Source organism: Panthera onca, chromosome D1 (genome assembly GCF_046562875.1).
Source record: "Panthera onca isolate mPanOnc1 chromosome D1, mPanOnc1 haplotype 2, whole genome shotgun sequence".
In the NCBI taxonomy this organism is placed as follows: domain Eukaryota; kingdom Metazoa; phylum Chordata; class Mammalia; order Carnivora; family Felidae; genus Panthera; species Panthera onca.
Window position 1 is genome coordinate 100054605 of NC_138348.1, and position 14798 is coordinate 100069402.

A 14798-nucleotide genomic window follows, 5' to 3' on the forward strand; every position below is an offset into this window, starting at 1 on the left:
ATGGAACAGGATAGGTGGCACACTGTCAGGACTGCTAGTGTGGGCGTCAAGCCCCCCTCTCAGGGAGACAGCAGGACCGTCTCCATCCCTTCACTTCCATCAAAGCCCCTGAGGCACGGCTAGGCCATGACCAGTAGAACCAGGGACCGCCACACACCCCCCCCCCACAACAGCTGTTCACAGCCTCTGAGCCCCCACTCCCTACAAAATGCAGCAAAAGCCCCTCTGCCAGGCTCCACCCCTGCCGCTCAACTGAGCAGACAGGGCCCAGGAGCATCAGAGGGCAGGCAAGAGGCAGCAGGAGTGGCCAGGTGCAGGGTGCCCACCCCACCTGACTTGTTTCTGCAGCCGCCGCCTCTGGGTCTGCAGCACATCCACCTGGGACTCTAGCTCCAACTTGTGGGCCCGAAGCTCATCGAGAATTCTTCGGAGCTGTTGGTTTGTCTCCAACAGATGGGTGTGCTCCTTCTTTGCCTCCTCCAGGTGATGATGGTTGGCTGTGGCTTCCTGGGGGCAGAAGAAAAGCTAGAAGCACCTAGAGCCACGTGGGGCAAAGGCAGGGAGCAAGAGGACAGGGAAACCCGAGGAGCGCGGTGGGGAGAGGATGGTCGCTGTGCCCACTGTCAGGAGCCGTGCAGGCTCCGTCCGCCCTCCACAGCCCCACCCCTGGGGTCGGCTCAGGACCCCACACGGCCGGGCTATCTGCGGGATGCTGCCAACATAGTTGGGGATCCTAATGACCTGGACAGATCAGGTGAGCACAAGGTGGGATGTGGGGCAAGAGGGAGAGAAGGGAATGGGGGAGAGAGGAGGGAGGACAAGACAGGTGGACACACCTCGCTCTCCAGCGCCACCTGCCTCTGCACTTCAAGGAGCTGCTGCCTCTCCACTCGGGCAGTCTCCTCCTGTGGGGGAGGGAAGGACATGGGACCCTTGGCCATCCCCAGGCCCCAGGTCTAAGGGACAGGAGGACCCATGCTCTCCTATGGGAGCTATGACTCCACGGTCAAGGGCACCTGGAGATCCTGTCCTCAACTCCCGCTCTCTCACCTGGATGTCCAGCTGAGCCAATCGGGCCTTGACATCTTTGGTTCTGGTTTCCAGTTCCACCTCTAAATGTTGGAGTTTCCTTTCCTGCACAGAAATAGGCGGAGTGAAAGATGTAAGTGTAGAAAGAGTGCAAGGCATTAGCTGGGGGTGCAGGAGGGAGTCCCAGAGCCAGATTCCATAGCACGCCCTCCAAGCTGGGCTCGGGCCTCCTCCCATTTGCCCTTGCAGGCTCCCGGGAAAGCGCCACACCTTGTTTCTTCCCACGGGGGGCAAGGAGAGGCAAAGGCGCCAACCCCAAAGCCCCCAGGGGGGCTGACCTCCTCTAACCCTGGGGATGGGCCCTGGCCTGGAAGACGAAGGCACTAACATGCCCTGGCTTGGGGATCGCCATGAGACCCCCACTCCAGAAGCTGTCAAGGCTCAGATCCGCTGCTGCCACAGATGCCTGCCTCCAGCACTCCTCCTCCTGCACAGAGGTATCAGAGTGGGTTCACCCTCCCCAGTCCCCAGTGGCAGCCCAGAGCCCCTACCTGCTCCCGGTGCCGCAGCCGTAAGTCCTCCAGCTGCCTATCCTGCGTCTGCCTCACGGCCTCTAGTTCACGCTCGTGCGACCTTCGAAGGCGCTCCAGCTCACAGGTCAGGTGTCCCAGGAGTTCAGCCCGCTGCTTCCTCTCCTGCCCAGAAGGTGAGGCTGTGGGCGGGGAAACCGCAGCGTCCCCTCTCTCCCCCCCCCGCCCCGCCCCCACAGCCTCGGGTCAGCAAGGTCAGGGACCCCATCAGCTCCCTGGGGTTGGCTGTTCAAGGAGAACACCGCTCTCATCCCCCAGAAAGCCCGCACCGCTCTCTGCCGCAGATGCCATTAGGAGGACCCCCGCCCCATCCGGGGAGTCTGCCTCTCCTGCTGTCCCTCCATGTGCAGCTTCCTTCCTTAAGGGAAGAGAGGCCACTGCTCTTGAGCAAGGTCAGAATTGGCCTGGGGAGGGAATCAACTACATTTTATCACAGGCTGGTCATTCCTCTGTGGGAAAGACTGTACACAGGGGCTGGGATATGAGTTCCGGTCAGTGGGGTAGTGGCTAAAAGTCCTGGGGCAGAGGCCCTGTGGCCCCTGCTCATCCCCAGTGTGAGCAAGCCGGGCGAAAGCTGAGGATGGGCAGAGATCTAAGTATTATTTGGCTCTTGCTAGTCTACTTCTTAGTGTCCTGGGTTTGCGATGAACCCTGATGGCCTGGTGTCGGCGGGGTAGCGAAAGTTGAAGGCTCTGGAGTCAGACAGCTGGGCTTGAATCTTAGCTCCTTGACTTACTGGCCTGGAGCACTTGGGAAAGATGCTTACCCTTCTGTCTCCTCGGTTCTAAACTGGAGGTCACAATAGTCCCCACCTCCTTGGGGGTGCTGGGGGTGCTAAGTGAGTCTGCACACATCAAGGGGCTGAGACCAGCGCCAGCAGGGGTAGGAGCTCCGAATCTGTGAGCCGCTACCCCTCCGGGAGGGGATGCAGCCAGCCCGCTGCGAGGCGAACAGGCAGGACGGGGCCGCGACGCCACCTCAGCAGGGCGCAAGCCGCCGGCTGCCGAGGACGCGGGTGCGTGTGAGTGCGCGCGCCGCACATGTGCGCCGGGGAAATTCACCTCGGCTTCGTACTGCTCTCTGGCCTCAGCCAGCACCTGCTGGTGCTCCTCCTTCATCCTGTCCATCTTCCTCTCGTGTTCCCTCTCCACCTGCTGGCGCTTCTCTCGCAGGAGGTCGCTGAGCTGCGGGGCAGGCAGCAGGGTTGCAACTCGCAGGCCCGAGGGTGGGCCGGCACGTGGTATACACAAACACGACCCGCGCACGCATGACACGTGACGTGCACACGCCCCGCCCCCGCGCCCCTTCCCCACTCGTGTACCGGGGGTGCGGGGGTGGGGAAGTGCCCAGCCTCGAGGGACCTGAGGCACAAAAGTGGAACCAGACGTTCTAGCCCCAGCTGAGCCATCCAAGGCAAAGCAGGGCTCCTGGGGCCGGGACGGAGTGCCCGTGACAGGGATACACGAGGTCGAAGGAGCAGACCAGCATTTACCTCTTGCTCATACTGGAACACTTGGTGAGCCTTCTGATGAGCCCTCTGCTCTGCCCGACCAAGGCTCTCCTGCAGCTGGGCCTCCTCCCTCTGCTGGGCCTCCTCCATCTTCTTCTGGAGGCTGGAGACAACCTGAGGAGGTCCCAGCACAGGGGACATGACACTCAGCACTGCAGAGCGACTTCAGGGACTCGCTTGCCAGGGGCCCAGCAGCCAGCCCCCGGGGGGGGGGGGGGGGGGGGGGGGGGGGGGGGGGGTTTCAGGCGGAGGGAGACTCCCACCCTAGCGACAGGCAGGGGGTGGAGTTCGTGAAGGGGCCCTGAGGCTCACGCTCAGGGACCAGGATGGCCACTCCACCTTGCAGGCCAAGGCCAGCTGCCTCTCACCTCTCTGTGCTTGGCCTCCAGCGAGGAAGAGAGCCGCTCCAGCTCAGCTCGGTGCTCCCTCTCCAGTGCTGCCACTGCCTAAGGAGCAACAAGGGGCCTGTGAGGGACGCAGGGCGGGGAAGACGGACTAGGCACTCACCCCGGAGGGAGGAAGGAATAGCCAGGAGAACCGTGCCTGACTCCCGTCAAGCCAAAGGGCCAAGGGGAACCACAGGCACAGCTTTGCTGCCCCAAAATAACACAGTCTCTAAAGTCTGCAACTAGCAAATGAACAGGAACATGAAGGCCAGAGCGGAGGGACATTTCGGTAAGCCTCGGGTCACTGCTTCCATCCCCCAGCCCCTGGGTTAGGCCACAGGTACACAGGTGACACTTGTGCCTGTGAACAAGGGCCCAAGGCGGTGAGGGCTGGAGGTCCAGCACTAGCTGCCTGAGCACCCAGAGGACGGTACAGTGACATCCTCCCCCACCTCGTGTGGCTGCTCCTGGTCTAAGAGCTGAAGCTCACCGTCACTCAAAGAAAGAAGGTCGACGTGGCCTGGCTGTGCCCTACTTCCGCCTCTCATCTAGAGACAGACCCTCAGGAGACAGAGGATTGGAGGCCCAGGGAGTAAGGGCAAAGGAGAAACTCCTCCTCTACATGTGCCAGCCTCGCTAAGGAGAGATGAAAGTTCATCACAGCTGCCCCTCGGGGACAGGGCCCCTTTGTCTCAGAACCTCTGGTCTGGCCCGGGTTCTTTCGGTCATGAAATCTGCCCAAATCCAGGGGCCATTTCCCCTCAAGCTTCTTCACTGTGACTGACAGCGCCCGGCTACTGCTGGCCCCAGATGGAGCCCTGGATACCCGCTCTTTCCTCTCCCGCGCCAGGCAGACCCGGGCTAGCACCTGCCCCGAGACGGCCGGGTCCACAAGGGTCCCGGACAGCCCACCTGCCGTCTACCGCCTCCCGTGCCGGCTGTGTGGACACCTCCTCTGTGCCCAGCCCAGTCCCCCACCCCATACGCCCAGCCTGGCGCCCAGCCCCTCCCCAGGCAGCGCCGGGGCACGTCAGACGGGAGCCCCACGCCGCCGGCTCACTTCTTTCCTCTCGCCCTCCAGCTGTTCCCTGAGCTGCTGCAGAGCCCTCTCCTTCTCGGCCTTCAGGGAAGCCCGCTCTCTCTCCTCCGAGGCCTCCATCTCTTCCTTGAGCTGCTCCAGCATCTGTCTGTTCCTCTGCTCCAAGCTGGCCCTCTCGGCCTTCTGGAGAGACTCCGACTCTTCTCTCAGCCTCTGCAGGGAAGCCTCCTGCTCGGCCCTGCGCAGACAGACGGAATGGGCCAGGCCCGGGCACTCGGGGGGCACCGCGTGGGGCAGGAGGCTCACGGCGCACCCTCACCTGATCTGGCTCTCATCTGCTTCCACATGGGACCGCACCTGGGCCAGGAGCTGGGACAGCCGCCGGCTTTCCTCCTCTCTCATCCGAGTCTCCTCTTCCTCGGTGGCTTTCCGCAGCTGCGCCTTCAGGGAACTGGGAAGGAAAAGAAAGGCAAGTTTGTTGGAGGAACCACTCTTCTAGTCATCAGCCCTGACTCCCGGCCTCCACAAGCCTGCAGCTTGCCTGCGAAGTTTCCTAAATCTGGGTCCTGCTGCCTCCCTGTAATACATCCCATATAAAGAGGGGGCCGTGAACTCTATCCACTCTTTGCTGCAGCAAGCAGAGGGACAGGCTGCTTGATCCCAGGACAGGATTTCTGCCAGAGGTTCCCCCTTGCCTGTAAATGCACCTCGGCGCAGCATTCGCTCCAGGACAGACGCAGTCTGACCCCAGCCCGGCTCCGGGGCCACATCCCCTCACTGCCCCCGATCCACTGTTGCTGCCACATCAGAGGAGACACCGCCTCTCAACCCCACCACGATCCTCCTCGCCTCCGGGCCTTTGTTCATGTGGGCGCCTCTCCCCAGAATCCCCTCTTCGACCTGACAAACCCATATTTGCCACTCAACGCCCGGCTCCCTCCTCTCCGAGAAGCCTTTCCAAGTTCATCGACTAGCCTTTCTGTTCCCATCGCCCTGTATATGAAAGACCTTCCTTATCCCACGCATCACAATTCATCTTTTGTAGGTCTGCTTTCCTGACAAGTCTGGGAGCCATTCCAGGCAGAATCAGGTCTTCCACTTGGTTATATCCGAGGTGTTGAACAACAGTAGCTAACATGAAGCAGGTGCTCCGTACGTGTCTGTCAAATTTGAACAGCATCGCCCAGCCCCAAACTCAGAGGCAAGTGCCGATGACCCATGAGGGATGCCTTATTTACAGACAAACGACAGTAAGCATTTCATCCCAGGCAGACATGCCCCTGCCCACGGAGCCCCCACATGACCAGGGGCTGTGTGCTGCGCACTCAGGGAATTCAAGCCTAAGAGAAATACGATTCAGAAGACAATTTCTTAGAAAAGCTTCCTAGTGAATTCCAAAGGTCATCTTCAATTTCAAGTTATCTACACCACTGCTCTCTTCCATCCTGATAGAAAATTTGAGTTAAATAAAAATCCTCCCTTCTAGATCCCCCCAGAAACCCTTTCTCTCTGTCCCATGGCTCCATTTCACACGTAGCACCACAGAATGTTAGAGCCGGAAGGGTCTTGGCGGGTGAAGGCCTTCATTTTATAACTGTCTCTCTTCATCTCACAACTAAATTCAATCTCTTCATTTTATGACTAAAGAAACTAAGGGTCAGACTGCCTGTCTTCCTGCCTGCCTTCTCATTCAAGAAGTATTTGCTACAAGGTCAGCTATGGCTTCCAGAAATTTATACCAACTGAAGTTTCCCAGCAGAGGCGGCCCCACCCCTCAGAAAGGCTCATGCGTGAGCAAAAACCGCGTTCTCGCAATCAACTATTTCGTAGCGAGTCTGACAAGGCGCTGCCTACAGAAGAATCACTTCGTGGAGGCCATGGCCATCACTGATTTCAACTGAAAATCAAGAGCTGCCATTTACTGAGCAACTACTGTGTTTCGGGCCCTGAGTCAGATGCTTTTGGCATGTGGAGTCTTCACCACGACCTGAGAGGGCTCTCGGACGCCCCTCTGGAGCTGGGGGTTTGGCGAGGGACGGAAAGCAGTCAGCCAGGCCCAGGGTGGCCAGGAAGAGAGGAGAAGCTTAGACGGCTGGCAGGGAAACACAGCCAGGATTTCATCCAAGGCTCTGCCTGTCAACATCAGCTAAGTCTTACCCTGTTTGGGCAGGCTCCTGCCCTAATTTTCATTTGGCTGGAAGAGGAGGATGCTGCCTGGCAGGGGACACAGGAGGGGTGATAGAAGGATGGACCCTGGGTCAGCAGGTCCTGTGTTGGGCTAATGAGAGGGTTGTCCCCAACCCTCTGGGTGGCTGGGTGTTGGTTTTCTATTAGTTTCTCTGAGCATAAGCATTTTCTACACTCTTTGCTATGTATGCTATAAAAATAAGTCTACCACTTTGGGATGTTCTGTCCAAGAGGAAAAGATTTAGCCTTCAGTTACATGGTTGAGTAAGTGCAGAGTCTGTTAACACCTTTTTGTAGTACCTGTCCCCTCCTGGGCCTATGGCAGATTGCTGATCACCTTGTCGGGGGCCCTTCTCCCATGTTCCCTTCCTAAAGGGGCCCTGATTTTATTCCATCAGGTAAAGAGGCCCAGCTAAAGGATGACATTTCCCAGTTTTCTTTGCAGCCAGAAGTAACCAATGAGATGTGAGTGGAAATTATTGAGTAAAATTTCCAGGAAAACTCCTTACAAGAATAAGCAGAAGTTATTAGGTGAAGTTTCCAAGAAAGAGCCTTAAAAGGGACCGAATGAGCTAGAAGTTACCAGTTTTGTACTCTATCCCTATTCTCCCTGCTGGCAGCACAGACACGATGGCTGGGGATTCAGTAGGACTGGAAGAGGCCCTGAGAGTAACCAGCACTCAAGTGCAGAGAGATTAAAGGACCACCAGGGACCTGGTGACTCTGAAGCCGCTGTGCCAGCCCTGGACAGCCTTTTCTTATGAAAGTAACCTCCAGCTTATTTATGAAGTATACACACGATCTCATCCACACAGGCCCAGCCCAGCCTTAAGTGTCTTGCTTGTTGAGGGCCTCCCAGCCAACACCACAAAGAGTAGGAACCCAAATGAAACTTCTGGGTCCTGGGAAATAGCACCTCACACCATATTGTGTGGTCCCTACCAATCTCGCTGGGTCCTAACAGGGCCCTGACTACCAAGAGAGAGGGCAATGACTACCAAGAATGGGCCCCAGGGACAAAGTGCCTGGGTTCTTCTGGCTCTGCTGCATTTTTTAAATTTATTTTCTTATTTACTTGAGAGAGACAGCATGAACGGGGGAAAGGGGCAGAGGGAGAGAAACAATCTTAAGCAGGCTCCACGTTCAGCATGGAGCCCGACATGAGGCTCAATCCCACGACGCTGAGATCGTGACCTGAGCAGAAATCAAGGGTCGGATGCTCAACTGACTGAGCCGCCCAGGCGCCCCCGGCTCTGCTTATTAACTTCAATACCTTGGACAAGTTAAATAACCATTCTGTGCCTCAGTTTCTTCATCCGTCTGGTAGATCCTTTAACATGATAGGGTTGCTAGCAACACCTCATGGGACCCACTCTCAGGACGAAACCAATTAGCAGCTATGAAGCACGTGGACCCGTGTAATCTCCCAAAAACTGTCAGCTGGTCCCGCTGTTATCACGCCTCCCAACTCCCTCCCAAAGAGAGGAACCAGGAAGCCCATTCCTCCACAGAGGCCACCAAGGAGGAGTGTTGCTGGGGCCATGAGTGTCCGGGGTGGGAGGAGGGCGTCCCTTCCTCCCCATGTCACCGCGAGACCCAGGCAGCTTGCGTAAGGGGAGGGACAGGACCTGAGAGACTTCTCTTTCTGCTGGTGAAGCTGGAGGACCTCCTCTTCCTCCTCCTGCCACAGCTTCTCCCGGAGCTGCTGAATCTTCTCTCGTTTCGATTCCAGAAGCCGCCTCTGGTCTTGCTCCAGGTCGTGGGCCACGGCCTCCTCCATGGCCCTCAGGGAAGCCTGCTTTGGGGGAGTTGCAGGCTCCGTAGCTCGCCTGCCAAGGGTAGAACAACACTCACTAGCTTTACTATCCCACCTTTTACACACACAGAACAGCACACTCGCAATCCTAATGGAGGGAGGGCCCAGGGTCAGGAATCACATACGCAAATCAGCTCACACAAGGGCAGGCAGGAAGGCTACCCCCTCAAGGATCCAGGCAGTATTTGTTCACAGGGCAAGCCTCACTGTGGCGGTCCAGGAAGAAGGGCGGCCCATACTAGGCTCTCAGTGGACCTGGTAGGTTGTAGCCCGTAGTACAAACCTGAAGATGTGGCTCAAGAGCTGACAGCAATAGGGAAAGACTGAAGCTCTGTCCCCAGTGGGTTCTTCCCCAGGACGGTTCATGGCCATTTCCGTCTCCCGACTAGGGCTCTGCCTGCCACTTGAGGCTCACGCCAGCACCTTGGGACACCCCCAGAGGCTACTCTCTGCCTCCCAAACTGAACACAGGCCAATGCTCATGAGCCAGCAAGAGAAGCCGCAGCATGTCTCCTAGCCCTGAGACCCCCCAACAGTCCGTGGAGGTCCAGGAACAGGAAATCTCCTCCCACGCTGCCTAAACAGCCAGGCAGGAGACTGCTCCCTAAGCCAAAGAGTGTAGCAAGAGTGCACCAAGAATGCCACGCTCCAATCTCCTTGATGATGCCACGTTTGCATCTGCTTGGAGTTAACTCAATATTTGGAAACGGGTAACAGAAATTCAGAGCCGATGTGGATGCACAAGGTGGGTGGTGAGATGAGGAATAAAGGTTAAAAAGATGTCTATATGAAGGTTGCTATATTGCTTGTATTCTGGTTCTTGAAGGAAATGCCCAGAGAGAAACCCAAGAACATTCAAGGCCATGAAAGCATCAAGGGGTCAAAGTACTGCACACCCCAGAGCAGCTTCTTCCTAAAGGCCAGTGCTAGTTTGCAGCCCCAGCTCCCTCAACCTGACTGGTCTCGCCTCACAACCACCACCCACCACCCGCCCCGATGGTGCACAGGCGGCAGGCCAGGCACGCTGGCCCCGTCAGCCTCAGCAGCGCGTGGACACGGTCCACTGGGGAGCAGTGGGGCAGGGGCTGCAGAGGGGAACCGGCCCCCGACTGGGGACGCAGGACCCCCTTTCCCCTCGCTGCGGCAGATGGAAGGCAGCAGGCGGGATCAGATTAGAACGGCAGAAGAAAACACGGGCTTTGAAATTCCATCTCAGCCCCTCGAGACCAGAGAGAGAAGGAAGACATAAAAGGCTACTGACGTCTCTGAAACACCAAAAAGCTCTTCCCTTCCCCCTTTCCTAAAATCATAACTCAGCCTGGAAATGGCCTCGAGTCGTGCCTTCGATTGTCTTCTGCTCTCAACGCCGCCTCGGCCCCCCTTCCGGTCCCCGGCTCTCCTCCAGACCCCCTGACATAGCCCAACCGATGCAGATGTGAGAGATGCGGCTGCCACCTCCTCTGAGAGTCCTGCTCTCGGAAAGGACCTCCCCCCGCCAGCTCTCTGCCTCATCAACCCTCCAACTCATTTCCAGCCTTGGCTGAAAACATCTTTTCTCCCTGAGACGGTACCTTTTAATGTCTCTCTCCCCTGTGGGCTGCGGAGCTATGTGGAGCCCAGGGATAGATGCTGTGGAAAGATGGGGCCTCAGACGGCGTGGCAGCACGTGCCCGGGCCACACGCCCCGGCGAGCATGCCTGCACACCTGGCACGCGGGCCTCTTCTCTGTGTCCCCGTTTTAAAGCTCTATGATCCCAAACGCCCAGCTTAGGTCCAAGGCAGTCAACGATGCCCTGAACGATTGAGGAGACAACCGGGAAGATGAAGCCTCCAGAAGAAGAGGCAGGTCTGATTTCTAGGCCGCTCCTCGGGTGTCAGCATCAGTGAGACCCAGCTTCCGACAGTCGGTGGCCAAGAGGGAGGCTCTGTGCGGGCATAATCACCTCAGGCCGGCCACCAAGTCATTGCGAGACAAGAAAGAGAAGAAGCAAGGAGGGCAGGCGGTGGGGAGGAGGGAGGCTGTGGCACCCAGGACATTCGGAAATGGCTGTGCCACCACTACAACCGCGAAGAGATCCTGTCCCCTCTCGTGCTCGACCCAGGGGTTTTCATTCATTCACCCCCCCGGGCCCCCTTTCTACAAGCACCTCAGGAAAGACGCCGGGATCACCAAGGGGAGGCAATCCCTGTGTCCCAGACCCAGGCCTTCTGGCCTCACAGCGCTTGCTGGCCCGCCCTCTGCCCCTAACTCCTCCTGCGTGGCTTGACAACATCTGTGAAAGGTGACGGATTCTATGAATCATGGTTTTTTATTTGGTGTTATTTTACGATGATGATGTTTTGACATCTTTAAAAGTTTGCTGGCAGAGAGACTGGCCCTCCAAGGATTAGCCAACTCTATGTGAAAGAACATGTCTTTCATGTATATGAAAATATATATATGTATATGAAATATGTATATGAAAGAACATGTCTTTCATATGCAAACCAACCGATCCCCCAGGGAGGCTAGACCACAAGCATCTCCTTACATAACTCACACCAGGCAACTGGAGGGCCACCTCCATAGCCCAAAGCCCACCAAAATCATTCATACTGTCCAGTCCTACACTCACTCAAGGTACTTACCCTGCCTCGCCTATTCCTTCCCAGGGAAACCCCAACAAAGGCTCTAGGCTGTGCTCTCCCTTCTCGCCTCTTCTGCCTCCTGACACACCCTGGTCATCCCCCAGGTGGCCTGGCATGGTGTGGCACGCCCTCTTCTCTCTGGAAGCGTAAGTAATAAATTCTTCCTTAATGGCACCGGCCTGTTGTTGTCACTCAGTCACCTCCATAAATCAGAACCCCGCAGGTACAAACAAATGAAACACAGACACAGGGCCACTCCTCACAAAACACAGAAACGTAGCTGTGAACATGAATGACAAGGACGTTAGGGGGCCTGAAAAGACTCAGCAAAGGAACAGAAGATACTTCCTAAGGGTTCTGTGTAAACTGTGTGGTCAAGGAATGTCTCTGAGACCCAGAAGGGGCGGCCTTGTTGGTTTGGGAGGAGAAACACAAAGTAAGGGGACTCATCAGCAAGACAGATGGGAGGAGCCTCACTGCCCAGCTTCCCTCCCAGAGGCGCCAGGAAGATGCCTTCTGACCTCTGCCCAGAGGGTCCTGTCTCTGAACCACATTCGCCTCCTGTCCTCGTAGAAAACACCCTGACCTGCTGTCCACAGCCCCCAAGGAGACTTGGGAAAGCCAGGTCATTCCTCAGGGTCAGAGCTGTCACCACCTGAGAAGTGGGGCTGTCCCTTCCCTACATCACTCTGCAGTGCTGTGGTGAGGACAAAAGTCATGAGCTCACGTGCACTGCCAGCCCTCGGCGGCACTGCCTGTGAGTAACCAGTGAGTGAACCCGTCTCTAGTCAACGGCCCGAGTCCCAAGAGCTCATGATCCTTTTGTACCGCTCGGTTCACAGATGGGAAAATTTGCATAACCCTGGCTCCTCTCTGTCCCTGTAGAGAAAAGGAGCCGTGGCTGCACGCTGAGTCGGAAGTCTAGGGCTCCAGGGACCAGAGCCTCGTCCTAGTTATGCAACCGACCGGCAACGTGACATTGGGCAGATCCCTTCACGTGAGCCTCAGTCTCCTCATCTGTAAAAGGGGTGGGAGGGGAAAGGGAAATGGGAGGAGGAAAGCTCACTGATCTCCAAGTCTTAGAAGTGCTGGTGAGCTTTGAACCCAGGCCCAAAACACATATACCGGATACTGCATAACTCCGTCTACATCCCGTTGGAGAATGGGAAAAACGAATCTACAGGACAGAAGCCAGAAGAGCGGTGTCCTGGGGTGGCGGATTGAGAGGAAAGGGGCGTGAGGAAATTTCCTGAAGGGACGGGAATGTTCCACATCTGATCTGCGTGTAAATGTGCATTGACTTGTACAGTTCAGATATATGTGCTTTCATGTATGTAAACACCTCAATAAAATGTTTTTAAGAAAGCGAAAAATAGTGCGAGGTGGAGGGGAAAACAGGAAAAACTGCTACCCCGGGAGGTGCCCCCGCCCCTCCGCCTCCATACCTCAGGCCCTGACCAGGAGCCCCGGGGACCTGGCCAACCCCACACTCAGATCGGTGACCACGGCTGCACACGATGAGGGGCACACGCAATCTTCCCCCGCCGCTCCCCCTGGGCAGGGGCAACAGCATCCCCTCCCAACCACCCAGGAGTGGTGGGCACTCACACCACACAGACACAAAGGAGGACGGGGACAGACATGAACACCGGCCCTTACACCTCTGGAGAGGCTGGTGCGGCAGGGCTGGCCGCCACCTCCTCAGGCTCCTCGGCCCCGGAGCGCTGCTCCCTGCCCCTCTCGGGGGCGGCAGGTGGGCTTGGGGTCTCTTCCCTTGAGAGCATTGAGGAAGCAACGGTGTTAAAAGCAGTAGGAAGGCGAGAGGCCCCCAGTGCACCCATCCGGGGTCAGAGAGCTGTGATGAGGACAAGGGAAGTAGCCCCAGCTGAGTTTCCTGATCTCAGGCCTCACTCTCCCCCACCTGCCTCTTCCCAGGCCGTTTACACTGAAGACCAGAGGCCCGTCCACGTGGGCCGTGCATGGTTACGGCGCCAAAGGAGCCGCTCGGCACACAGCGGGGTAGGCAGCGGATGCTGTTGACTGAACATCGCTCTGCTTGGCTTCTCTCAGTGACTCATCCCAGCTGGATGTGCTCTAAAACCAGCTCTGACACCAGCATCTTCCTCTCACCGGGGGAACAGAAGATCTGGCCGATGTACGCCAGGCTCTGGGCCAGGCTGGGGCACGAAGGCCCTCTCAGCTGGCCTCAGGGAAGCCTAGGACTCTGCACCTCCCTCCCCCAGGGGCCCAGCATACAACGGGGCCCTACTTGGGTTTGCTGAAGGACCGCCGGGAGGGGTGGGGAGCACTGGCAGGTGGGGACTGGGCGCAGGCACAGCACAGCTCAGGTGGGGGAGAGTCTCTGACCCAGGTCCCCAGCAGGAAGACAGCTGGATCAGAAGAGATACTTCCTGGTTCAGGAGTTTCCAGGCTCCCCTAATTGGAGGGGGCACCCCAATTTTAGCTGTAGACTGAGGACTAGGGAGAAGCACATTTCCTCATTTTCCAGCTCACGGGGGACACTAAATGGAAACCTGAGGTTGCTGCTTAGGCTGCAAACCGTCCCCGGCTTCTCACTTCCCCAGGCACCCCCTGCCAGTCCCTGTCGGCCCCCGCACACACAACTACACACCTGGAAGGCTTCCAGGTCCCCCTTACCTCCTCAGGGAACCGGCAGGGATGGAGCTGCCCGCAGTGTCCTCCCCGGGCTCCTCTGCCCGCTTCTGCTCAGGCTGCCCCTCAGAGGCCTCCGGAGGCCCTTCTTCGGTGGCCTGGCTCCGAAGGGGACTCTGGAGCCGCCTCCCAGGCACAAGTGGAGGAGAGGACCTGGTCAGACCAGCCAGAGCAGCAGAGTCAGGCCCCACCATTTGGAGAGCAGGGAGAGAACTGGCGAGTGGGGTACGTGGACCTGGGTCCACTCCTCCTCCCAGGCAGGGCTCCAGCCCCGGCCCTGCATCCATGGGGAGCCACGGAGGGCAAGGCAGCCAGAGAAGCAAGAGGGGGAGACTCCCCACTGAGCTCTCCCTTTGCCTGGACTAGACTCAGCCCTCCCGGGTCCCTGCACTGCATCCGCTTGGCCCAGGGGCGAGAGCTGGGCCCCCTCATGGGTGCATCCGCTCCCAGCGTTCACCATCACTGAGGCCAGGCAGGGATGCAAGAGCCGAGCGGAAAGTAGGGAGAAAAAGAGGAACCAGACTCGAATGGTCAGACTGCAGAAAATGCACAAAGGCAAGAAGGAATGCGGGCAGCTCTTCAAGGTCCAAGAAGCAGGAGGACTGCCCCTCCTCCTCTTCCAGGGTAGCAGCCCTTCCCTCTCTCATTTCAGGCTCCAGCCTCAGAAGCGGGAAACCTTGGTCTCTCCCTCCTAGTCTCTCCGCTCTCCCTCCTAGTCTGTCACTCTCTCTCTCCAAATCACCTCCAAGCTGTAGTACTGACCCTCTAGAAAGTTCCTCCAGCCCTGGACCATGACCAGGCACACATACAGCTTAACCCATTCCAGTGAAGAGCACAGAGCCTTGGCCCACAGCGGTATACAAAGTCCCACCACATGCACCCACACTCCTGTCTCGGTGCAGAGTCAGAGGGCATGCTCGCATACACACACGTGCACACA

General features: G+C 57.7%; 1 protein-coding gene across 12 annotated transcripts in view; it reads right to left on the reverse strand.

Moving 5' to 3' along the window:
• Positions 1-14798, reverse strand: part of CEP164 (centrosomal protein 164) — a 67115-nt gene that overhangs the window by 6991 nt on the left and 45326 nt on the right. For 10 of the 12 annotated variants that reach the window (XM_078432793.2, XM_078432786.2, XM_078432789.2 and 7 more), the window contains 13 exons: positions 13844-14011; positions 12845-12958; positions 11186-11323; positions 8370-8570; positions 4874-5005; positions 4576-4792; positions 3498-3575; positions 3112-3243; positions 2681-2803; positions 1581-1724; positions 1051-1134; positions 837-905; positions 332-507 (listed from right to left, as the gene is read on the reverse strand). In XM_078432793.2, coding sequence (XP_078288919.1) covers positions 332-507; positions 837-905; positions 1051-1134; positions 1581-1724; positions 2681-2803; positions 3112-3243; positions 3498-3575; positions 4576-4792; positions 4874-5005; positions 8370-8570; positions 11186-11323; positions 12845-12958; positions 13844-14011 — 1776 coding nt within the window. The remainder of the gene's footprint in view (positions 1-331; positions 508-836; positions 906-1050; positions 1135-1580; positions 1725-2680; positions 2804-3111; positions 3244-3497; positions 3576-4575; positions 4793-4873; positions 5006-8369; positions 8571-11185; positions 11324-12844; positions 12959-13843; positions 14012-14798) is intronic. The other 2 variants (XM_078432791.2, XM_078432792.2) reach the window with 2 other exon arrangements.